The sequence below is a fragment of the Abrus precatorius genome, unplaced genomic scaffold (genome assembly GCF_003935025.1).
Source record: "Abrus precatorius isolate BTA unplaced genomic scaffold, Abrus_2018 Scaffold11, whole genome shotgun sequence".
Classification (NCBI taxonomy): Eukaryota; Viridiplantae; Streptophyta; class Magnoliopsida; order Fabales; family Fabaceae; genus Abrus; species Abrus precatorius.
This window is the reverse complement of record NW_020874303.1, coordinates 9,176,382-9,202,024: the sequence shown is the minus strand read 5'-3', so window position 1 is coordinate 9,202,024 and position 25,643 is coordinate 9,176,382. Positions and strand designations below refer to the sequence as shown.

The 25,643-nt window shown below is 28.9% G+C and overlaps 2 protein-coding genes across 2 annotated transcripts; both read right to left on the bottom strand.

The window, feature by feature from the left end:
* Window positions 1-10,083: 10,083 nt before the first annotated feature.
* Window positions 10,084-11,661, bottom strand: LOC113856199 (AAA-ATPase At4g25835-like). Its single transcript, XM_027487922.1, has one exon. It carries the CDS (start codon window positions 11,641-11,643, stop codon window positions 10,084-10,086), a length of 1,560 nt encoding a protein of 519 aa, XP_027343723.1. The 5' UTR covers window positions 11,644-11,661.
* Window positions 11,662-22,791: 11,130 nt separating this feature from the next.
* Window positions 22,792-23,398, bottom strand: LOC113856309. Its single transcript, XM_027488084.1, has one exon. The coding sequence runs from the start codon at window positions 23,345-23,347 to the stop codon at window positions 22,976-22,978; it is 372 nt and encodes a 123-aa protein (XP_027343885.1). The 5' UTR covers window positions 23,348-23,398; the 3' UTR covers window positions 22,792-22,975.
* Between the last annotated feature and the right edge of the window lie 2,245 nt (window positions 23,399-25,643).

Sequence of the window (25,643 nt, the reverse complement as noted above, 5' to 3'; positions counted from 1 at the left end):
GAGATAACAGGTTGAAAAATGTTGCCTTGGATCTGGAAAACTTGAAGGTTGCATTTTGATTTGTCATTGAACTAGAAAATGAATTTGGGATCAGATTCAGCTTTCACATCCAAATGAAACTGCATGGACGAGCCTTTGGATTCTTTTTTCATTATAATCCATCCATTATGGAACAATCTTAAACTTCATTTTTTTTAACATGTTCAAGTTTTTATATTGATTCACTTCTGACCTTATCATTATTTCTCCAACTTTGTCTTCCAATTCTCTATTTTAACCATCATTTGTTTCAATCGTCCACGAAAAGAACGTAAAGGATGGGGGTAGCTATCAAATACATTGTTGATCCTCAGAATGATGAGGTCATATAAAGCAAAATTCACTTAAGAGAATTTAATTGACTAAATATATTTTACATGATTTCTAATCATTTTTGTATGATTCACTTAAGTGAATCTCAATACGAGACGTCATGTTCATGCTAAATCATTAGAGAATTTGAATCCTACTATAAATGTGTATGAGAACAAAAGGCAAGGTGGTTGAGAAGATTGATACTAGAGTATTGAATATTTTGCAAATCTTCACACCAAACCTAATAAAATATTGAGTCAACTACAATATCAAGAACTATCATTTTGCCCAAAAATCATTCCTTAAACATAAAAATACATTCATCTTTCAAAGAAATTACCTAAAAAGACATATATTTGGACACCAAATTTATGTAAAAGATGGTGAAAGACTTATGAAACTTAGCTTGGAGAGAAAATGAATGGGATAAAAAATCTTACGATTGTCACATAAGTGTTTCTTGATAAATTAAAAATAATTTTTTTAATTTAAATTAAGTGAAATTCAATATAAGTTTTTAATATTAACTCTTTATTTGTTTTATAGAAAAACTGAGAAAAAAATATTTAAAAATTAAATTGAAGAAAATAAGAAAACAAAATTTAAGAATATGTTTGATTTTCTTTTTAAAAATAATTTTCTATTTTAAAAAATAAAATATGGTATAAATTTGTACTATATTTTAATTTTAAAAACAGAATTTTTTTAATAAAACAAATAAAAAAATGCTCTAATTTTTTTTTAAAGCTGTGTTTTTTTCTTTCTTTTTTCAATGTTTTTTTACCCTTTTTTGTCTGTATATTTAAATAAATTACAACACTAATTTGTTTGATTTTGTGAAAAATAAAAGAAAAAATTAAGAATAGATAAAAAACAATAAAACTAATTTTATAATCCACCTTTTAAATTTGGTATATTCATACTCACTCAAATTGAGTTTATATTTTTATATTTTATATTATTTAAATTTAATTTATATAAATTTTAATTTTTAATTGACATTAAAGTATATTAAATGACTATCAAGCATGTTGATTGATATAAAGTTTAAAATTTAAGTAGTAATCTTAAGTTAAAATCTTAAATACATAATTATATTAAATATTTAAAATAAGATTAACACAATTTGAATAGATTACTTCCTAATATGTCTATTTATTAAAAATATATTTGTATTAGTATTGACTTCTCCATCCATAATATTTCATTGCAGGTATATGGATTATCAATAAGGCTAGGCAGTTTTATCATATTTGTTTAAATCTAGAAGGTCCAAAACAACTTAGGGAAGAAATGGCTGGATTTTCATGGGTCAAGTATAACTGCTTTTTAAGTTTGGGTAATTCTAGGTTCAAATGGTCAGGTGGTTTGGTTAATCTAACCTAACAAAATCTAACACAACTTATAAAACATATGAAGGAGTGTTTTCTAAAAAATCTAATCATAATTTTGTCACTCCCATATCTTTATCAGTCTGAGTCTGTCATTGTCACTCTAAGTCCTGGTCTCTAATAATTCCTTGTTTACATGTTACCTCACTTCACTCATGTTAGTGTCACAATTCTTAACCCTAATCCTCTCTATTTGATCTCATTCTTAAGTCTTAACTCTCACTCTCATCCTTTGCTTTAAACTTTTTGGTTCTTCCTTTCCTTTGTGTTTGTCTCACTCTCATCCTTGGTTCTTATTTCTCATGATTCTTTGACCTCTTTTGTTCACACTAATGTCAAAGCTTCAACCAAGTTAGTTGAAATTGATCAAGTTAAGCCATTTTTTTATTTTTTCTTTTTATGATATTTTGTGTTGTTTGTTTCATAGATTCATCAACCTATGAGACAGAAGCAACAAGTTGATTCGATTTGGGTAAAAAAAGGTTAACCTTGAACCATTTGGTGACTTAACAACAACTATAGGTTCTTTTTTATTTTTTCTATTTTTGTGATTTGTTTTGTGTTTGTTGGCTTCCTAGGTTTAAAAACCTATGAGACAGAAGCAACATGGTGGTTTAATAAAAAGTTAAACCTAAACTATTTGGTGACTTAAAAACAATAACTACATGTGAAGGGTGTGAATTTGGTTATAAGAGCATGAAATGCATGCTTTCTTTGTCTTTGCCTCATTCTATGTGACATTTTTTACAACTTCAACAAAAAACCAATGGGTATAATATAATGGATTTGGGTTGCAGATTGAAGTTTTAGGTGGAGCCTATATGAAAAAGAACTGTGGACGAATTGAGGTGTTTTAGTGCCACTAAAAAGGATTCATATCATCTTTAATTTTGACACAAACATGACACTTTAATTGAAAGTCACTAAAGTGAATTAAGCTTTGCTTAAGCGAATCATACGAAACAATCAGAAATCACATAAATTTCATTTAAATTAATTAAATTTGTTCAAGCGAATTTTGCTTTGTATGAGTATGACCTCGTCTCTCTAACTCTGTCTAACTTAGAAGCAACTACTTGCAAGTGAAGACAGGTTGAGAAATGTTGCATTTTGGTTTACCATCGAACTAGAAAATGAAATTGGGGTCGGGTTTGTCTTTCACATTCAAACGGAACTACATGAAAGAGTCTTTATCTTCTTTTCTCACTGTAACCCATCCATTATGGAACAATCTTAAACTTTTTTTAAACATGTTCAAGTTTTTCTAATGATTCACTTCTAACCTTATCATTATCTCTCCAACTATGTCTTCTAATTCTCTATTTTAACCATCATTTTTTTAGTCGTCCATGAAAGGAATATAAGGGATGGTGGTAGCTATCAAATACATTGTTGATCCTAAGAATGGTGAGTTCATGTAAAGCAAAATTTTCTTTAGCGAATTTAATTAACTAAGCATATTTTACATTATTTCTAATTATTTTGTATGATTCACTTAAGTGTCTGAGAAGAAAGGCTAAGGAGTTGAAAATAGTAATACTAGAGTATTGAATGTTTTGCAAGTTTTCACACCAAACCTAATAAAATATTCAATCAACCACAATATCAAGAACCAGCATTTTGCCCAAAAAATCATTCTTTGAACATACAAATACATTCATCTTTCAATGAAATTACCTAAAGAGAAACATATCTGGACACCAAATTTATGTCAAAAATGGTGAAAGACCCATAAAACATAGCTTGGAGAGAAAATGAATAGGACTAAAAATCCTAAGCCCGCCATGGAAGTGTTTCTTGATAAATTGAAGGTAAAAATTTTAATTCAAAGAATTAAGAGTTTTATCTCTTAAATGAATTTATCTAATTTAAATTAGTTAAAATTCAATATAATTTTTTAATATCAACTCTTTATTTATTTTATAGGAAAAATAAGGAATAGAACATTTTTAAAAATTGAATTGAAGAAAATAAGAGAGCAAATTATAAGAACATGTTTGATTTTATTTTAAAAAAAAGTTTTATTTTTAAAAGCTATGTTTTTTCTCATCATATCTACATAAATTATAACACTATTTTGTTTGATTTTGTGAAAAACAAAAGAAAAAATTGAGAATAGAAAAAAGAAAAATAAAGTTAATTTTATGATTCACTTTTTAAATTTGGTACATTGATACTCATTCAAGTTGAGTTTATATTTTTATATTTTATAATATTTAAATTTAATTTATATAAATTTTAATATTTTAATTGACATTAGAATATATTAAATAACTATCAAGCATATTGATTGATATAAAGTTATTTAAAATTCTAGTAATCTCAAGTTAAAATCTTAAATATGTAATTATATTAAATATTTAAAATAAGATTAACACAATTTGAGTAGATTATTTCCTAATATGTCTATCTATTAAAAAAAATATTTGTATTAATATTGACTTCTCCATTCACAATATTTCGTTGCATGTATATAAATTATTAATAAGGTTAGACAGTTTTATTAGACTTAACTAAATTTGGGAGGCCCAAAATAACTAAGAGAAGAAATTGGTGAGTTTTCATAGGTCAAGTATAACCAGTTTTTAAGTTTGGGTAATTTTGAGTTAAATGGTCGTATAGGTTTGGTTAATCTCTTACCTAACAAAATCCAACCCGACTTATAAATCATATAAAAGGGTGTTTCCTAAAAAAGTCTAATCATAATTTTGCCATTCCCCTATCTCTATCATTCTGAGTCTGTCATTGTCACGTTGTTTACATGTTACCTCACTTCTCTCACGTCAGTGTCACAATTCTTAGCCCTAATCCCCTCTCTTTGGTCTCATTCTTAAGTCTTTACTCTCACTCTCATCCTTTGCTTTGTAGTTTTTGGTTCTTCCTTTCCTTTGTGTTTGTCCTACTTCTTTTTTCCCTCAGGCTTCATTCTCACTTTTCATGGTTCTTTGACCTCTTTTATCCACATTGACGTCAAAGCTTCAATCAAGTTAGTTGAACTTGTTCAAGTTAAGTCATTTATTTTTACTCTCTTTTTTCTGTGGATATTTTTGTGTTGTTAGTTTTGTAGGTTCAGCAACCTATAAGGTAGAAGCAACAAGGTGATTCAATTTAGGGGGGAAAGGTTAATCTTGAACCATTTGGTGGCTTAACAACAACACCTATAAGTGCTTTTTATTTTTATTTATTTTTTCTTTTTATGATTTTTTGAGTGTTTGTTGTTTTCTTAGGTTCAGCAACCTATGAGACAGAAGCAACGAGGTGGTTCAATTTAGGAGAAAAAAGTTAACCCTAAACCATTTTGTGGCTTAACAACAACAACTACAAGTTCAGAACGAAATGTGTAAATTTGGTTACGAGAGCATGAAATGCATGCATTCTTTGTCTTTGCCTCATTTTACGTGGCCTTCTTTACAGCTTCAAAAAAAAAATCAAATACAATATAATGGATTTGGGTTGTAGGTAGAGTTTTAGGTGGGGCTGATGTGAAAAAAAGGTATGATCAAAGTGAGGTGTTTTCGCCTTACCATTATGAGATTCCTTTTGAGCCTTGCAAGAAAAACTTGTTAACTATTAGTTTTTCATTTTTCTTTTCATTTTCCTTAGAGTTACAGTTGTTGTGTTGTTTGATTTGTGTCTTAAGTGTTATTTTGTTTTTAGTTTGTACTCTTGTTTTGTTACTAGATAAAGTGGTTCATGCTATGGACTTAAAGGTTAGTGACTTGAAAGTTATTTCCTAAATGGATGAACACCTGTTTGGAGGGCAAGTGTACCCATCGAGAAGTAATAAAGAGTTCTTAAATTAAGTTTTTGAAATATCATCCCACAAGGATTGATTTTCAATTACTAAGAATTTTCTAATTTAATTGTTTAAACTTCAAAGATATGAGATCAATTAAAACAAGAATTTGTAAAATCAACTATAAAACTAAGAGCAAGGAATACAATGCATGTATTGGTTAAACTTATCAAAGAAGAACCTAGGATATGAGTTTTCTCATTCAATCATTTATGTTATTTTTCTGTTGAAGTCTAAATCCGATTTCCTTGTGATTACTAATCATTTATACAAATACTATTAATACCCAATGGTTATGCAATATTAATATTCTTTTCTCTAAATTAACATCCCTAATAGTCATGCAAGACATCAATTTAAGAAAGCTTAAGGAACCTATGAACTTATTAATTCAGTAATGATTAGAAGAGAAAGATTGGTTTGGTCCACCTAATCCTTTATCTCGTTTTATCCTATAGATCTATTAATTAACCAAGGTACGGTCGCCTGACGATATAATTAATTAGGATTAAGAGAGAAGCGTAATAGGATAAAATCTAATCATGAAATAGAAATCAAATTTAGATTCAAACGTCAAAATCCCATAAATTCATGAAGAATAGTTCTCATAGCCCTAGTTATGGACTTAGTTACTCATGCTAAAGAAAGGAATTAAAACAATCATAAACAAAGTTATAATTAAAAGAAATAGCAAACTAGAATGTGAGATGTGTTCCCGGTCTTCAAGTACGATCGTTCGAAGCTTCAAGTCCCGCCAAGAGTGTGCCAAAGATCCCGGACAAAAGAGACGAGATGAGATGTATTCCAGAGCAAAAACCAAGGTAAAAACGGTGTCCGCTACGATACCTGAGGTCTCTCTTTTTAATAGGTTTGAAAACCTTAAAGACTCTTCATAATTAGGCTTCCCACAGATGAGCACGGTTATGCAAGGCCTTAAGCATGACCGTGCATGGGCTCAAAGCACCCCCATGCATATTGAATAGATCTGGACGTACTAACTGCTGCAAAGCTCTAATCTTCCATCAATTTGGACCTAGAATGAACCTAAAGTTTACTTGTGACATCTTTATACCAAATTACATAATTAATTTATAAATTATTGTAAACCTCAATTAAAATAAAGGTCAAATATGAATATATGGACAGCAAATTGGGTCAAAGCCCAAGTTTTTCTCTTCAATAGTTTTGTTTTCCATTGAAGTTAAGTTATTTTCCTCTAAAGCTAAAGAAAGGTTGCAACTGCCAATGTTAGCAAGATGCTAGTGCTCATTCCAAGAGAAGTTGTCAAAAGTCATTGTCTTAGATTTCATGCAAGTGTTAGAATATGATCTAATTTCTCAAGGTTCAATCTATGGTTCTTAAGACTACTTTCTTCCACTAACTTCTACTTAAGAAGATACATTTGCTTCTCTATTATGAGACACAAAGAATACTCAAGGTTTGTTTTAATAAAACTGTTTAAACTCATCCGTCTAACTTGCTCACTATCTAAATCAAGACCCGTCCAATCTGATCAGTGTCTTAGATAAAAATAGGTCACAATATAGAAATATTAGTTTATTTTAATTTTAATTTTTTTAAACTGAATCTTATCGGTACCTACACCTAATTATCAATATTTATTTTAAATCCTTATTTTGATTTAAAATTTTTTGAACTAAATCTCATCAATACTCATACCTAATTATCTATATTTATTTTGAATTCTCCCTCCTGATGGCAGCTACTTTCTTCACAAGACTTTTCGATCACTATTTTTTTTCACTCTTTGAATCAATGTGATTATTTAAATTATGAATATATAAAAAACCTCATCAAGTTGAACAGACAGAACTATCACAAATAATAATTTTTTAATATTTAACATAATTACTTTAATTAAAATTTATATTCAAATCATAAAGTAAACTAAAATAAACTTTATGTAGAATAATTTTATATCAACATATATTTAGAGATGACAATGGGTAGGGTATTATACTTTCTTTAAAAAAAAAATTCGTATCTAGTCTCATACTCGCATGGATAGTAATTTTAATCCTCATATCTATACCTTCTAGGTCTCGCATACCCATACCAGCCCCTATTACCCGCATGTGTCTAAGAAAAAAATACTTATATAATTTTACATAAGTAACATAATAATAAAAAAATTTGATATGTAACTTCTAAACAAAGGTTAAGCATAGACAGAAAACAAATATTCAAAGATCACAAGTGCTAAGTATATTTTAATACATCAACTTTTTAAACTAAAGTACTTAAAAATTGTAAGCAAAATTTCATATATAATCTTTAAGATCATCTAAAACAACCAACTCATAAACTTGAGAATCATGTACTGTCACTCTCTAAGACCTAAAAAATAAATATTAGTTAATTATTTATTATAAAGTCAAAATAATAGATATAGTTAGGCTATTTTACCTCTTCATCAAAATCAAACTCTCTAAATAAGAGCAAACACTTTTCTTTTAGGTTTATGTATTGCTTTGGTCCAACAATATCAAAAGAAATTAGAACATACAAGTATATAACAAGAATTAATTTTATATCAACCATGTAATAATTAAATTGTATTAATCTAATTAAATGATATAAAATAGTAATTTTTTTATTAAAAATATAAAAAAATTATTTTTATGGTTTATTTTATTGATAAATATATTTTTATGTTAATCTTATAAAACAAATTTAATTAGATAGATTTTTATATCTTCAAATATGCATCATTTTATTTGAGTAACATAAATATTTATATTAAATTTTTAAACCTTTTATTTTCCATAAAAAAGTATTTTGAAAATAGAAAATTATAAATTAAAAGATAATATTACTCAAATATTCAAAATAGAAAATTTGTCTATTCAAAAAAATAAAATAGTTATGACCTATAAAAGAACTATGAGTTGAATAAAAAACATAAGACATAAAATTACATAAAATAAATTGTAAATTTTTTATTTTAACCAAAATTTTATAAAAACATCCACAACAAATTTTTTAAAAACTAAAAGTGAGTTGAGTTTTTATTTTCTTAAATTCTTAGTTGCTTCATTATAGTAAAAAACTATTAAAACAAGATTATATAAAATTAGAAAAAAAATATAATTAAAAATATTAATAATTATTATAACAGAATTTTAGACTTATTTATTATGAAAGTTGTCAAACTTGATCTCTCAATCCTATGAGAAGTAATAGATTAGATATTTACCTGTAAATCACACTCTTAAAATATAACTCTCGATAGGATAAGTTATGAAGCAATTTATATGATTACAACTGTTAATGACTATAGAGAGAACCTAACTAAATATATAAAATATTAAGTATTAATCTTAATTTTTTCCTATAATAAATTTTTAGGTTAAGATCTCCCTCACATAAAATATCATAATTTATAATATATATATATATATATATATATATATATATATAATGAGTTGAGTATTTAAATACATATGCTCGCACTTATTTTTATTAAAATTTGTAAGTATTTTCTTTTATGCATATCTATACCTGTTTAATAGATAAATATCTTATCTAATAAATTTTAGAATTACTTATAGAAAACTTTACACGTTGTCATTCATGTACTTATCAAAAGATAGTTTGAATATATTAAAGGAGATGTACAATTCGTTTATCCAGTATTTTTTTTATAAAACTGTCATATTTTTTTTCCTTGAGATCAAAAGTCGTCACTATTTCTCCGCATTTGAGACCATCTCGTTATTAATGTCATCTCTTAGCACTCTAACTTGAAACATGAAAATCTAACTCATAGAGCCGACCAAGATAAAGAAAGAAGAAGAAGAATATTTGGTAGAAAGATAAAAATGAAATATCTTATAACGCAACGTGCTGTAACTACGTATTTACTTGACCCAACATTCACATTACTTTTTTCTTCTTCGTTGATAATAATGACCGCGTCGAATTCAAAATAAATACAACAAACTAATTCTATAATCCATCTGCAATTTTAATGGTTGTTATAACATTTTTTATTTTAACTTAAACTTTAGTAAATTTAACGATAAAAAAATATAAAAGTTTGTTACTCATAAAATGAGTGACAAGTAAGAATGACCAACCCGTTGTCCAGCTCTTGGTGCCCCATTCAATTTATCTTTTATCCCGTTCAAATATTTTGAAGTTATGTTTTTCTTTTTTGCCGATTTGTTTTCTCTTGGCACCAAATTGTTCTTTTAAATTTATATTTTACATTGTACCAAAAACAAAATAACCATATTTTGCATAAAAATAACGATTGATTATAAGGTTCCTATTATTGAACGTGTGACACTGAATCAACAAATTTGATGAAAAAGATAGTAATAATAGCAGTATTCGTTCTAATTTGATTACGGTGTGCTAGTAGAAGTCCAATTCTCAGGAAATGGTGGGTATCCTTGATCAAGGTTTGTCAAAAAAATACAAAGCCAAAAAAAAAAAAGGAGTCAAACACTAATCTGCTTTACAGAAAACACATGAGCACGGCTTACAATTACATAAATTTCCCTCTCCAAGAAAACCTCATCTACCGGTGTCAGATCTGGTCAACGACCTTAACCTCACAAAAAACTTGACCTTCTTGTCCAAATTATTGGACCCATGCTGTTCCTTCCTCTTCTTCCCACTCAACGAATCCCAATTCTCCGGTGACCCCATCAACAGCACACTCTCCGGCGACCTAACTCCGACCACCGGAGTCTCTTCATTATCCGTCTGGTCTGCTGCGGCGGCGGCGGCGAACATCCGCCCTTGCATAGCGGCGACCACCTCCCTCATCGCCACGTCAGCATCCCCTCTATTCCTCAGCAAAATCTCTCCCACGTGAGCAGGCGTGAGGGACCCACCAGAGCGAATGCACCCCTCCACGGCCTCGAACAGCGCGTGCGTTTCCACCCCGAGGTAGTTCCTCGCCAGCTCCCTAAAGGCGTGAACCCCGCACGTGCCGAGGCTGACGTGGACATCCATGCGCCCGAATCGCACGAGCGCAGGGTCCACGCTGTCCCTATGGTTCGTCGTGAACACCACGAGCCTCTCTTCCCCGCAACATGACCATAACCCGTCCGTGAAATTCAGAAGCCCCGAAAGCGTGACCCGTCCACTCTCCTCGCAACCCGAGCGAGAAAACGACGCCGCTTTCTCCTTCTTCGTTTTTAGCGACATTTTCGCTTGCGTTTTCTTCGTCGTTCTGTCGGCCGTTAAGTCGACGGAGCAGTCAATGTCCTCAATCACGATAATCGAACGATTCGTCGTTTGGATAAGTAACGATCGTAACTCGGAGTTATCAGAGACTTTAGTTAGTTCCAAGTCATAAACGTCGTAACAGAGGAAATTCGCCATGGCTGCAATGAGGCTTGATTTACCCGACCCGGGTGGACCGTGGAGCAAGTACCCGCGTTTCCATGCTCGACCGACCCGGTTATAAAACTCTTTACCGTTAGCAAACGCCGTTAAATCGTTTTTTATCTGCTTCTTCAGTTCCGGCTCTAGCGCTAGTGTTTCGAACGTGGAAGGGTGACGGAACGGGACGGAGACCCAACCCGATTCGAACGACCCAGACCCGGTGTTGTTCGTGAAGAGCCTGCGTTCTCTTGAGACGCGCTCGAACTCCTCCGCGCGTGCGGTCACATGCGCGAGGTAGGGCGAGAGGAGCGCGTGACGGTGCCGCTTCGGGAGGCGGAGCGTGAAGCTCCGCTTCTCCTCGAGCGAGTCCTGCACGGTTTCGACGTGGTGCGTCCACGTGACGCGGTGGCCGTGGAAGGCGTCGTGGACGGTGTGGTTCGGCGCCACCGCGAAGGAGATGCGGTTCGACGACGGCGAACGGGAGAGCGTTAATCGACGGCACGCGGCGGCAGGGGAGTGGTTCGTGGCGTTGAGGTAAAGGTGCACGTGACGGTAGAGATCGTTGAGGTCGACGCCGCAGTAACCGTTGAACTCTGGAATCTCGAAATAGGAATATGGAGAAAGCAAATCTTGAAGAGATTCGTATAATGAGTGAAGCAGAGAGAGAAGCTGCGATGGAAGAACGTTTTGGAGCACTGTGAGTAACCCTAACAGAGACCACATTTGCGATAATATCTCCATTTTTCTTCGTTTATGTTTTGTGTGTTGTGGCTTGAGATTGGGAATTGGTGGAAGTGGAAACTGGAACGCGAGAATGGTTTGTTTTTGAGGTTCTTATACGTCGCGTAAAAGCAGCAATGTTTTGGTTCTGTGATGGAAAAGAAGCATTGAGCATATAGCAGAGTTGGTAAAAGTTAAAGGTAAAGATGATGAAACCGACCATTTTGCTTTTTGCTTTTTGCTTTGTTCGTTTGTAGAAGATGTGATGTAAATGTGATAATTGATCTGTTCGTGGTTTGTTATGGCCATAGTCTTCTTGTGTTTAAAGCGTGGGCTACACATACATTGAGTACAGAATCTCAGAAAATGCAGATTTTTGTTTGCCAAAGGTTCCATCTTTCGTTTTGTTGCTTGTTGGAATCAATTCAAGGGTTTAAGTTCTTTTTGTGGGCTCATAAACCAATATCACTGAAAAAATGCAAGTTTTTGCCGGTGGTTCGGCTTCGACCTTTCAATTATTTTGGACCAAATAAAGAATACTCTCAATTTTTTTTTCCTTTTCAAGTGCGCAAGGTTTTGTATCATGGTTTTCGTTGATGTCGTTTGCTGTTGTCGAACTCAGAGAAAATTGCAGATAAACAGGACTTATTAGAGTGCAATTGCAGTATGGATATAGTTGCTTAAGTGTTTTCTTTAGCCTTATATACTCCTATTAATTGAAACCATGTACCTGACATTTATGATCATTTTGTTTTCTAATTTTAATTTTTTAAAGAATAAAAAACTGCCATGTTAAAAGTAGTTAATGTCAAAGGAGTGGACAAGTGGTTGATTTATATGAAATATGTATGATTTCTATTAATATTTTAAGTAGTAGTATTGTATACGAAAAAAACTCACTATTAGGAAAATTAGTTTATTCATATTTTGAATGCTTTTGGTTTAGATTGACTCGTAAAAGGTATTTGTGATCTTAAAAAATGTCAAATGAATAAGAACTATTAGAGTACCAATACCAAAAATTTAATCCTAATTGTGAGACTGCAACAATTATTTGTTGATAAACAATTAAACACCTTCACGATGAGCTTACTTGTTCAGGGTTGCATTAAATTTTAGGTATATTCGTCAAAATTCAATCAATTTTCACAAGCATCTTGGTCTTGTAAGTGGTAACTGAAGCCCATAATTGTACAAAAGCACACGCGCCACCTAGCTTTTGGTAAAGGTCTTCAAGAGAGAATAGCATCAATGAATCACGGCGGTGCGCATGCAAACACACGGGATTTGTTAGGGTATGGTATGGAAGGGATCTTGTTGAGTTGAAGCTGCTTTTGGTTCTTTCTTGACAAATCACACTTTATCTTTTTCCCTTCTTTGATCTTGTAATTTGCGCTTTCAGAGGTCAGAGAATGTTCTTATGAATTGTAACTCATCAGTCACTCATAATGAGTGCCAAGTAGGAGAAGATAATGAGGGGATGATGATTATGTGCTTATGGTGATTTTCACGTTTTACTGCATCATGTCGGTTCAAATTGTTACGGTCAATCACACTAAATTTTATATTCAATATATCTTTTTTCATGTTATGAACCCACTGGATAATTTTTGTATTCAATATAGCTCTTCATGTTAGAATTTTCACCTTTGTACTAATGGGCTGTATAGGTCTTTGCAAGTGATGAGGTTATATTTATGTAACTATAGATTGTAAGTGAAATGCCGATTTGTTATTGAGTTGCTTGTTTGATTGGGCACTTCAATGCTTTGAACTTTTCATTACCTTATTTTAGGCTTTTACTTGAGGTGGTGGGAGGGTCTATGAGATTGAGATGTATAGATCTTAAAGTTATGCAATTGGTAGTATTCTTTCTTGTGCATTACACTTCTTTTGTATCTTTACATGCTTATGCTTTTGAAACAAAGTTTCATTTATGCTTCTTTACAGAAATTTGTCTAAATCTCCTTTACTAAAGCAGTGCAATTGGCTCCATCAGATCGTGATCCTGTGGTGTTTGGTTGTTGTTCTTATCTAATCTTTCTTGCCCCTTCAATGGTTTTAGGTATCTGCTTATAAAATGGTTGAAATTTTGAGAAAGGGAACATGGAAAGAGAAAACAAAAGGAGGAGAAAAAGAAAAAGATGCATGTGTATTGGCATTAAAAGCCACGAATATGGAGGAGATGGGCAAAAATTTCAGTGTAGGTCAGCCTTGAGAGAAAGCTCAGCTTAAATGAAGGGTATCAAGAATAAAGCCAAAAAGAGGGTTATCCCTGGAATGTCAATGATCAAATGGATCATATTCCATCTATGCATGAGGCTCATAGCCATATCGATTCATCAAGAGAATAGATCAGATTATTAAGCATAGCAGTGTTTTCTATCAAATGGAATATGATCAGACTATTAAGCGTAGTAGAAGTTCTAAATCAAGCCATGGTTTTGTCTTATTTTTGGTGATTGGATGGGACTAAATGCCCAAGTAACCCACATAGTTAAGGGGTTATAGAATAAAGAGATTGCATTTCACCTATGTGATGTTTCATCCAACCCAAAATCCTAAAGAATTAAGTTGTAGGTTTTTCAGCTTTCGCTTTTTTTTTTCCAACGCGAAACTTTTTCACACACTCGCTACCTCAACCTTATAAGATTAGTTAATTATGTGGTCACCATCTATTAAGAGTGTAGGTCAGCCTTGAGAGAAAGCTTTATATATGGGGGTATCAGAATAAAGCCAACAGTGGATTCTCCCTGAAACTTCAAATTGAACAAATGGGAAAACCATGATATTAATCATCTTAATGATGCATTATTTTCAATTATTTATCTATACATATAAAACCATGATATTTCTAACTTGGTGATGTGAGTATAGCCAACTCTTTCAAAGTTCTAGTGTGACTATGAGAAATAAAAACACACGTTTTATTATTTACTTTTTTTTCTTCCCACTGTGATAGATGCAGGCCAATGCAAAATGACTTATATAAAATCTTCTGAAAAATTAAAGGTTAAAATTATTTTTTATAACTACTTTAAAACTGATGCTTAGAAAAGGTTCTCAGTTCAAACCCCATATATACAGTTGTCTTCAACTTGTTGATATTGTATATTATTGTCATAGTTATAACACCACAATTTTAAATTATATTTCTAGCCAAAAAAAAATTATATTAAGTATAAGGCTTAAGTTAAAAATTACTGTCTCGTATATAAAATTAATATTTTGTTTTTAGAGACAACATTTGTTTTAAATTAGTTATTATACTTTGAATTGTTTGATTTACAGTTTGATAAAATTGATTTTGAATTGTTGAACGTAATTGAAATGTGTTTAAAATTACAAAAAGAATTATTGTTCTAACTCCAAAACATCTGAAGATTTTGTTGGGTTGAAATTTTAATTGATAGCGTTATAATAATAACAAGTGATGAAAACTAAAGTGAAATTAATCTTAAACAAAAGTAAGCATTACAATTAGGAGCTGAATTACATGTTAACCGGAATTAAAGAATGTCCTGATTATGTATAGGACATGTAAATGTTCTATGTAATGAAATACTTAAAAAATGTTTTTAGATATATAACGTATTTACGTGCTTATTTTTAAAGTTATGATAAATTTAACTACAAAATTTATTAAAATAATTTTAATAAGTTATATTAAAAAATTTATTGAAATAAAATAAAAAGGTTTATAGGTGTGTCAAACTGTTTTTATAATTTCTTCATAAAATTTTCCAAATTAAGTTAAATTAGTAAATTAATTCATTAATGTTTTTGCTCTGTTTCAATTTAGTCTTCTAATTTATTTTTTTTATCTCATTTTAGTTCTTTAATTAAGTCTTGTAAAAACAATTGTTAAATTAAAAATTACGGTTTTTTTTGTTTTTCCTGTAAACTCCAGTAAAAATTAATTTTTTATATATTTTTTCTCATTTTCTTTGTCTTTTTACCCCTTCATGCTTTTAACCAAAAAAAAATCTCTTTTTTTTCTTGTTCCCTTTACCTCTTATCCATACTTATACAACCCATTTTCTATCCTCTTTTAAACTTTGATAAAATGTTCTCTTTTATGCATTTTTCAGTTATGTCTTGAAGAAAAAAAATATAAAGAATAAGGTAATGATGTTGAAGGGAAAAAAAAAAAGACTATTGGAGCATGAACGAAAGATAAAATATTAAAAAAGAAAGAAATAAAGAAAAAGAGAAAAACATTTTTTTTTTGTTTGTAAAAGTTCATCAGGGAAAAAAGGAGAAGAAAGAAGGAAAAAAAATAGGAAGACAAAAGAATCAATTTTACGTCAAAATTTAAAGAGGAGGAAAAGAAACGATCATATGTATAAATAAAACGTAAATAAAGAAACCAAAGAAATAACATTTTTATTACAGTTCCAGTGAACTGAAAAAACGAGTTATAAAGGACTGATGAGCGGTAAAAGAAAAATAAATAAATAAATAATCAGAAAATTCACTTAAAAATGTAATAATTTTGTTAGAAGTCAAGAGGAAGATAAAAAGTGATTTTTTGTGCTGAATTAATATTTTTTACAAAAAATAAATTTTTAAAATATTTATAAATTAAGAAAAAAATTAAAGCACCAAATCAAAATAAAACTAAAAAGTTATAGATCAATCTATTAATTTTTTTTATAAAAAAAAAATATGTTAGTTATATGAAGAACAATTCTTACTTAATTTAGTTCCTTAAAAATTTATCACTTAAATTCTTGGAACATAATTACCATCCATTTAGAAAAATCTTTAGGGTCGTATAGTTATAATCCAAGCACCTTTTTGAACTTGTACTTTGTTATATTTTTTAATGCATAGAATTTTTTATGGCGAAGATTAAGTAGAGCTGAAAAAAGAAATTGATCGCAAATTATTTAAATAAAATTAAATGATATGCATATCACCAACTTTATTATTACATAAATAAATTTCTCTTTATTACTTTATCACTCTTTTTTGCTAATACTTATCACAATTTTTACTCCACTCATAAAATTTAATTTGAAGAATTTAAAATTTTAGCTTTTGCTTGGTTTAATGCAAAAAGTAGCATCTCACCTAAAAGCAAAAATATATAGGACTAAGTGATAATAATAGTTGTTGATTGAAAATTGTTAAAGAATTAAAAATATTTTTATTATAATGTTTAATTAATTACTTAACTAACATTTTATAGATATCAATTGACAAGACAATAATAATAATATATTGAAAAAAGACTATTTTACTTTTTTGGCCGACGGCATTCTGAGTAATATAGGATGCTCAAGTGTGTTTGTGTTTTTTTGTTTTTTCTAACACGTGGTAAATGTTAAAAAATTAAGAAATAATAAATTGTTTTAAATTTTAATATTTAATGTTAATAATTCATTGAACATATGGTATTTTATTATTTTTAATAAAACTTATTATAAAATAAATTTTTATTGTATGTTTTTAGATATATTAGAATATAAGAATATATATATATATATAGTGTTTATTTATTTTAAAGTTAAATATACTTAATTTTAAATTATTAAATATAAATGAAATTTAAGTTTGAATTAATTTAATTATATTTTGTGTTAAAATAATATTTTATTTTTAGAGATGAACATTGTTTTTATTTTAGCTAATTTTAAACTCTTCAATGTAATTAAAATGTGTTTAAATAAATTCAATCATATGTATATTTATATTTAAAAAATAGAAAACTAGTTTTTCAATGATAAAATAAATAGGAAACAGCTACTAGCTAATAAACTAATATTTTATTTTTACAGATGAAATTTCCTCTTGTATTCGTTTTAATAATATCTGTCTGCCTATAAAAAAAAGTTCAGATAATGTTATTAAATGTTTATTTTTATATTATATGCTACTTTTTGGTAAAAGATTCATCAATAACAGGAATTAAAATCAATAGTTTTTAAAATATAAAAATTAAAATAAAAAATAATTTTAGAAAGACCAAATTAAAATTTAATATATTTTAAAAAATTTAAAACAATTAAAATTATATATTAATTAATTTTTTCAAAATACACATTAATTTATTGTAAAAAAAGAATTATAAATAAATATTTAATTGCACATTAATATTGTAAAACAACTCTTAGATTTTATCATTATATATAAAAAAGATTCCTATAGAGAGAGCAAGCCTCGTTATGAGTACTTTAATTATAATTAATTACATTGATAATTTTATCTTTAATTTATTTGCTTGCTAACTTGTCTAATTAAAGAAATTAAAGTAAAACTATTAAAACATAATTTATTTATTTTTAAATATTTTAAAAATAAAAACTAATTTAAAACTTCATTTGAACTGATGAAAATAATTTTTAAATTTAATTTAATTATAATTCAATTTTAATAATTTATATAGAACTTCAAGTAGAATTTATCAGTAGATATTTAAACAAGATATTTATTGATAAGCTACAAGTAAACCAAATAAAAGAATACATTCTACTCAAAATTTACAATATATGTTATTCATATTAGTCATTCTTATATGTGATGTGAAACTTATTCACTCACATTTCCTATTTTAATAAATTTTCTTCAAAAATGAGTCCTTTTAAATAAATTCACTCACAATTCTTATATGACTTGACAAAACAAAAGAGACTTTTATGCTCATTTATAATTTACTATAGGGCCAAATTGTTATAGAAACTTATTTTTAGGTTAGATAATTTTTTAAGTCTATTAAATTGTCTTAAACATAATTTTAAGGCATTCCATTCTTAGAAAAAAGAATTGGATGGATTGGTTTAAGGCTCTAAAAATAGTTTTTTGGAACATAAAACCTTTTTTTTTTTTTTCTAAACTATCTATTTGGGTTTTTAAGAGTTTTGGGCCTTTTTTTAGTTCTAAAATTCTTTTACTAGTCTAGGCATACAATTATTTACCGAAAAATAAAATTTCACCAAGTAGGTATAAATTTTTTTTTATTGGTCAAACAATAAAGTGTTACACCATATCCCCTTTCTCTAAAATAGTTTTTAGAAAAACTCGTACAAAATTAATCATATGATTAAGGATTTCATCAATATCAACTAATATGTATTGTATTAAGAATATAAAGGTATAATGAATATTTTTCTAATAAAATATTTTATAGTTATTTAAAATCAATCCCACTGATATTAATAATTTTATTATTAATTATAATATACTATGATAAGTAATAATTAATTACAATAATTTCTATTAATAAAACTAATCTCTCCCCTTAATTACTAACACAAATAATTTGGTGCATCAAATTATAGACGTGAATAGACAAGGCAAAATCAGGTTAGCACAGACTTTTTTTTTTGTTTTTCCTTTTTGAAGGAAAGAAGGAAGTTAAAGAAAGAAAACATTATAATAAAATTTTGAATGAAATATATAAGTAAGATTTTCCGTGTAAATATTATTATTGTACATAAGAATGTAGGATAAGGATATACACATAAATTCCACACTCAGCAACATTACTTTATATAATCATAGAAAATTCAGCCATTCTTTTGCGTCATCTATTCATGTAAATGGTAGCAACCATTAACATACACTTACAAGTACATCAAGGCATTTAGAATTGGTTTTACACGTATGGATTTGACTCTCATAAAATTAAAAATTATACTCTTAAAAGTAAAGCATAAAATTATAATTATTGTTTAAAAATCATATATATGTGTGTGTGCATTTTATTACGATTTAAATTAATGATTATAACTTTATTTTATTTATTATTATTATTTTTCTTCACTTTAAAACACTAATTCTCAAATTGACAATATTGCAGTATACTATTATACACAAAGCGAACGTGGGTCGAACCAAATCCCAATATATAGAAACATGGGTTGGGTTCTATATGCAGACTGGTGGAATTTATTTTCGTAGCACTTGCCGTTTAATAGGCCCATTAACATTGGCCCATTAACCCACACCAAGAAATCTTTCTTTTCTATTTTATTTGTTTTAATATTCTCAAGCGAATACTTTTTTTTGGTGGAAAGTGAATAGTTAGTGTATATTATAGTTGCTCCATGCATAATAGTTCATATAAACTTAAAAAAGTAAATAGGCAGATTAAAATTTAACTTTAAAATTAATAGCACCATTTATGTAAAAACAAAGCAAAACATATTTTTATACAAAACAAAATGTTTAGTACACGAATTAACTATTTTTCATATTATCAAGTATTTATAATAATATATACATATTTTTAAATTTAAATGAATTTAAAATTATAAAAATGTATAATTAATTTAAATAAATTAATATCAAAAGTAGTTTAAATGTGTAAAAAAAAATTTAGAAATTTTTTTTGAGAATATAAGTAATGATATTTGAGATATCAACGAATGGTTGATTTAAGTGATATATACTTGATTTTCTTTAAAAAAATTATGTCTCAAGTTTAAACCTAGTGTATGTAAAAGCATATTATCAAGAGTTTTAATTTTTTTTTAAATTATGTCTCAAGTAAATTATGTTGCGAATGGTTTTGAGTTTAGTAGTATAATTTTTTTAAAGGATACTTGTAATTTAAAAATAAATTATAAATATTTTATTCATCTTAATCTCTTGTGAGAAAATCCAGACTTCTTTATTCAAATATTATTCAAACTAAACAAAGACATTAATCTCACAATATATCAAAATGGGTTTCTCAAAATCTCTATGTAAAGAAAACGGTCTGAGAAAATATGGGAAAAAGAAGAAGGGACTACAAGCCTCTTAATTATTTTTTCAAAGATGATAAATTTTTAATCCCTAAAATATCTTCTCTTCATACTCTCATTTTGGATGAAATCATTTTTTTTCTTTCTCAAACCTAGTATTAAACCTGTTGATTGATATAAACCAACCTTTTGCATTTCCAATAATTAATAACAAATAGAGTTTTACTTCTTGAAAATAATTTTTCTCAAGAAAATTATCAACCATAAGCACATGTTGTCAAAGAACCTCTCAATTTTTTTAATAAAATTTTTTCAGTGAAATAAATTCAATAATTCTTAGAAATTGTAAATTATATTAGAGAAATTTCATCTCAAATGTAGCTAAATATGTAAGTCAGTGTCAAAACTCTTCAAGAACAATGTTTCACCATAGAGAGATGAATAAACCATTATTGTTCAACAAGTCAAAAAGGTTGCATAGAATCCTCTTTATCTTAAAATCCTTGATGCAAGGGTAAAAATCTTACAAATAGATGCCAATTATTATTACTAAGGAGCTATTCTTTTAGAAGAAGTTGAAGGGGAAAAAACATTCTGTGAGCATGCATGTGTACAATTCAAAGATGTTGTCCTCAAATATACTGGCTCTTTGGTCAAAGACATAATTTTCTAGATATAACTCTAGTGTGAAACACACCAGGAAGATCAGAATTTGATTTCTAATTTACTCTCTCGACCAAAGTAATTCATTCAGGTTATTTTTACCTTTATTCTTTTCTTCTCATTTTCATGGCACCACCTCATAAAACTTTGCCTCCACAAAAAAAAAAAAAAATTCTTCTTAGGAGTTAATCATCACTTTAACTCAACATAGCTCAAAAAATTTGCTTAGAGATCACATTTCTGACTACTTGCACAATATCAACAATTATCGATATGTTCTATGCAAGTCCCCAAAAACTTGTAACCATGATCATGCTAGTTTTTCAACTACTCTGAACATTGTGATTAGTCTCACTAAACTGTTTCGTGAATTTCGAACTCCTCATAATTGATAGTCTAGAATACCTGTGAGACATTTGGATTGATAATCTTACGTTTTGATCAATGGATACTTACTCGGATAGTTCAGAGAATCCAAATTTCTCCCCTAGCCATGAATCCATTGTCAAACAATAAAAGGAGTTTCCTTCTTTCTTACTTGATCAGTCACAAAAAGCATCCCAGAATAATTTTGTAATGCATTTTGTGTACCTTAAAAGTTACTTTGTCAAAATACTTTTCTTTATTAGTGTATGTAATAATGAAGTAGTTTGAGTATGAAATCAAACCAAAATTAATATTTTTATGTTTGTATAACCATGGATTTCTTCTAAGTTTTTTCTTTTTGAAAACTTTACTTATGATATTTATAATTTAGTTGTTGATTAGAAATAAGTATGCTCTACAGTTACCTCTCTCAAAAGACCATGTTCATTAGAAAACTTCTGATCAAATATTTAAGTAAACACAATCCTTACTGTGATAGGGATAGTATTCAGCATGATTCTAAAAAGAATGCACAGTATACTTATAAAGTATTAAAAACCTAATATCTTGAATTCTATATTTGTAACATGTAAGGCTCTCGATCAAACTTAGTATCAGATACAAGAGCTCTTAAAAAAATAAAAGAAAAGAAAACATGGTATAAATATCATAAGTATACTGTTGTTATGTGAATCAGGATGAATTCACTAAGATAGGTTAATATAATTTACTCTATTATGCTACTGGTATAAAGTTTTAAGCTATCAGCCTCTGTTTCCTTTCATTTTCCAGTGTTTGCATGAGTTTCTATAATACTTCCACTTGAATTGAGAAAGATTCTGATCATCTAATGACCTATTATAAGTAAAGGTTGAACTCTTCACGTGCAGAAAAAGATTGCGAAGGGCCCCTTTCGTTTAGCTTTCTAACTCCATTTCATCTTAAAAATTAAATTTATTGGAGTTAAAAACTAAATCAATGTTTTATTTTGCACTTATTATTTTTTATTTCTGAACAAATGTTTGAAGACAACTATCAGCAACTCGAAGAGAATTTCCCTCTTTCAAAGTAAGATCCACTTATATTTTTATCCTTTATTACTTATTTTTCTTTTTCTTTCAAATCATACATATCATGTAAACATGAGGTAATTCTGTTTCAGGGCATCATAATGGAATTAACTTTCTTAGCGTAAATTTTTGTTTCATATACAAAATTTAAGGCTAAAGTATTACTTAAAAAATTAAACAAATATCAGTTGACCCATTTTCACTAGTACATATTTTTTCTTCTGGGAAACAGTATGATTAATGTTTGATTATAAACTAATTTTACGAATTCCAGTTGTGGGTAAATATCATAATTCAGAAGGTACCCAGATCAGAGCCACCAAGTATGCAGAAAAAAAAATGAAAGCATAGCTTCATATATATATATATAACCAGAACATCACCTTTTGATAAAAAAAAAAAAAAACAATAACAAATATACATACAAAAAAAAGTCAAATCTCATTTCATGAAAATTCCTGAGAAGTAACCACTAACTTACAGTAATTACATTACAAACAAAGATTCATCACATGTCATGTCATGCAATAAGAACCTCACATCACAAATTCACAACTCTTCTCACCTGCTAAGGAGAGGGAACCAACGTTCTTGAAAAGAGGATTGGTAAGAAACCATGAAGAGAAGAAGAACAAGAACCAAGCCAACACCCCAAGGAGTTCCACCAGCTCTATGCAGTGACTCTCTCTCTGGCAAAGGAATGAGTGAAGACAAGACCCCTCCATCGCCATAGTTAGAAAGAAAGTGAACAACTAGAAGAAGCAACAAAGGCGAAACCATTAGCACCAACTTCACTTGGTCCATTAAACTCTCCATTATTGGCTCATAGTTTAAGTACCATGAGAAACCAAGGAACATCAACAAAGTAAGCAAGAAGAAACACAGGTGCAAAGGGAGTGCAGGCTGAGAGTTCTGAGAAGTGTATGAGGCCATTTTTACTTCACAATCTTTAAACAATTGAGGCTGAACCTGAAACCGTAGTTGTTGCTGTGGATTGTTTGTGGGAGAAAATTGTGCCACAAAGAAGGTTTTATATAGAGTTAATAATGTACTAACTGTTGTGTTTAATATAAGTAAAGTCTCGTGCTTCTCTTTTTCTTTCTTGACTTTTCTAGAGTTTTAGTCTTTAGTTTTTCTTGCATATGAAAAAAGTTACTTTAAATTTCAAGTAAACTTATTTATAATTATTAAATTATAATATAGTTAATTAAAAAACTGTTACATGTTATTTTAAAAAAACTATGTTAACAAGAGAAAATAAACAAAAATTGACAAAATTAGAGAAAAAATTAAAATAAAAAATAAAACAAAATCGTCACTACTTGGATCAAGGGTCACTAGTGCTTTTCCAATTTTGTTTATAGCTAAAGGTTCCTGCTTTCTCAAAACCCAACCCGGCCTTTGGCAGAAATATTCTGAGGGTCGGTGAGCATTTTTTATGGTAGTGGTTCATTGATAACAAGCCAACAAATGAGAATCTGCCACGTGCCACCGACCAGGGACCATTAGTGAAATCACTTTAATTTCTTTATATGGGAAAATGACTCACTTTTCTATGAGTAGCAGAAAGGCAAAAGTCTGACTTAGACCAGATTTTTGCTGCTAGGCTTACCTAACATAATTGATGTTTAAATCTATATGGGGATTCTACGTAACCCATGTCAACCAGTTATCAATGAAATTCCATAATATAAAACAAGTTTATAATCGCGATTTGGGTGTGGTGTCAACAACTGGTAATATTTTCATCAGTGTCACTGTCAATTGAACGTTGATACAGTTTCCCTTTGGTTTAATTAACTACAATCAATCAATTAGTGAGGTAATGTAGTTTGTTTTATAGAAGAGTTGGAAAGGGTGGTTAACGAAAGCCATGACCTTTGTTTTGGCTTGTATTAATCACATTTTCATGACATTGGAGGGAAGATAATCTTTCACCCATGAAATAGTACTATTCCATCTTTGAATTTGGCTCGGCAAAAGACAAGTGAGTTCCTCCAAAGAGAGTGGGGTCCCAGAAAGATATATCAGTTCTCAAAAATCTATAGAGCTGCAGGCCACTAGTTATTATTATATTTTCTCTCTATCTATCACTTACACATAAGCATACAAATAATATGGGTGTTCTTGGATGTTGGTGTTTTCCACTATTATTAAAGGGTACTCTGCATGTGGCAGCATAGGGCTTCTTAGTTGGAATCATCTACCTTTTGGCTATGACACGCCGAAGGGTGATTCAATAACTCAAATAAAGAGAGGATGATACAAATTCATGCACAATCTTAAGGTTTAAGTAACTCTTCTCTTGCATACCCTGCATCCACCAGGATTTGTACCACTTCTCTTTCACCATTAAACAACTCAAAAGGAATTTGAGACCCCACTCACTCACATTAATTGATCTTCACAAACAAATGAATATTCTTAACACTGAATTTTATTTTATTTTATTTTTTCTAATTGTGAATAGTTATAATCACGAATAGTCTATTAATATCTCTATATATTTTTAAAGGATAGATCTTCTTACAACAATTATTGTTTTTAAACTTATATTAGTATAAGAATATTTTATTCTATTTTTAAAATATAAACTTTTTAATGAAAATATTTTGAGAGATTTTTCAAATGATAATAATTTTAAGAATTTATTTTCTCTTTTGTCATACTAAATAATTTTTTCTACATCAAATATTTGCTTTTTTAATTTAATATTATTTTAAATTTAAATTTTTTATAAATTATTTTTAATTTAAAATTTATATCTTTATTTATTTTATTTAATATAATAGAATATTTATCAATTTCTATATATAATTTATAAATACAAATTTTTAAATAAAAATATTAAGGAGAATTACTTTTATACTAGATTAAGACTAAACATAAAAGTAATTTGTTCTTACTGTCAGCTACATTATAGTGAACATGTAGAGTTAAGAAATTTATTGCATTGCTAAAAAAATTTCAATTTATAAAATTATGTTTGATTTTATGAATCTGATCAACCAACTTTATTTATGTGAACAATTGCAACAATGTCATGCCTACTTAGAATGTTGGGTTCATTGAGACTAAAAAGTAAAGCATAATTTTGAATTCATTCTTAATGTTAATGAAAGTACTTGATGGAACTTGTAAAGAGCTAGTTTCAATGCTCTTTCTAGAAATAAAGATGAAAATTAGCTTAAAAAAAACTTATGAGTTCATTAACATTTTTGACAATACT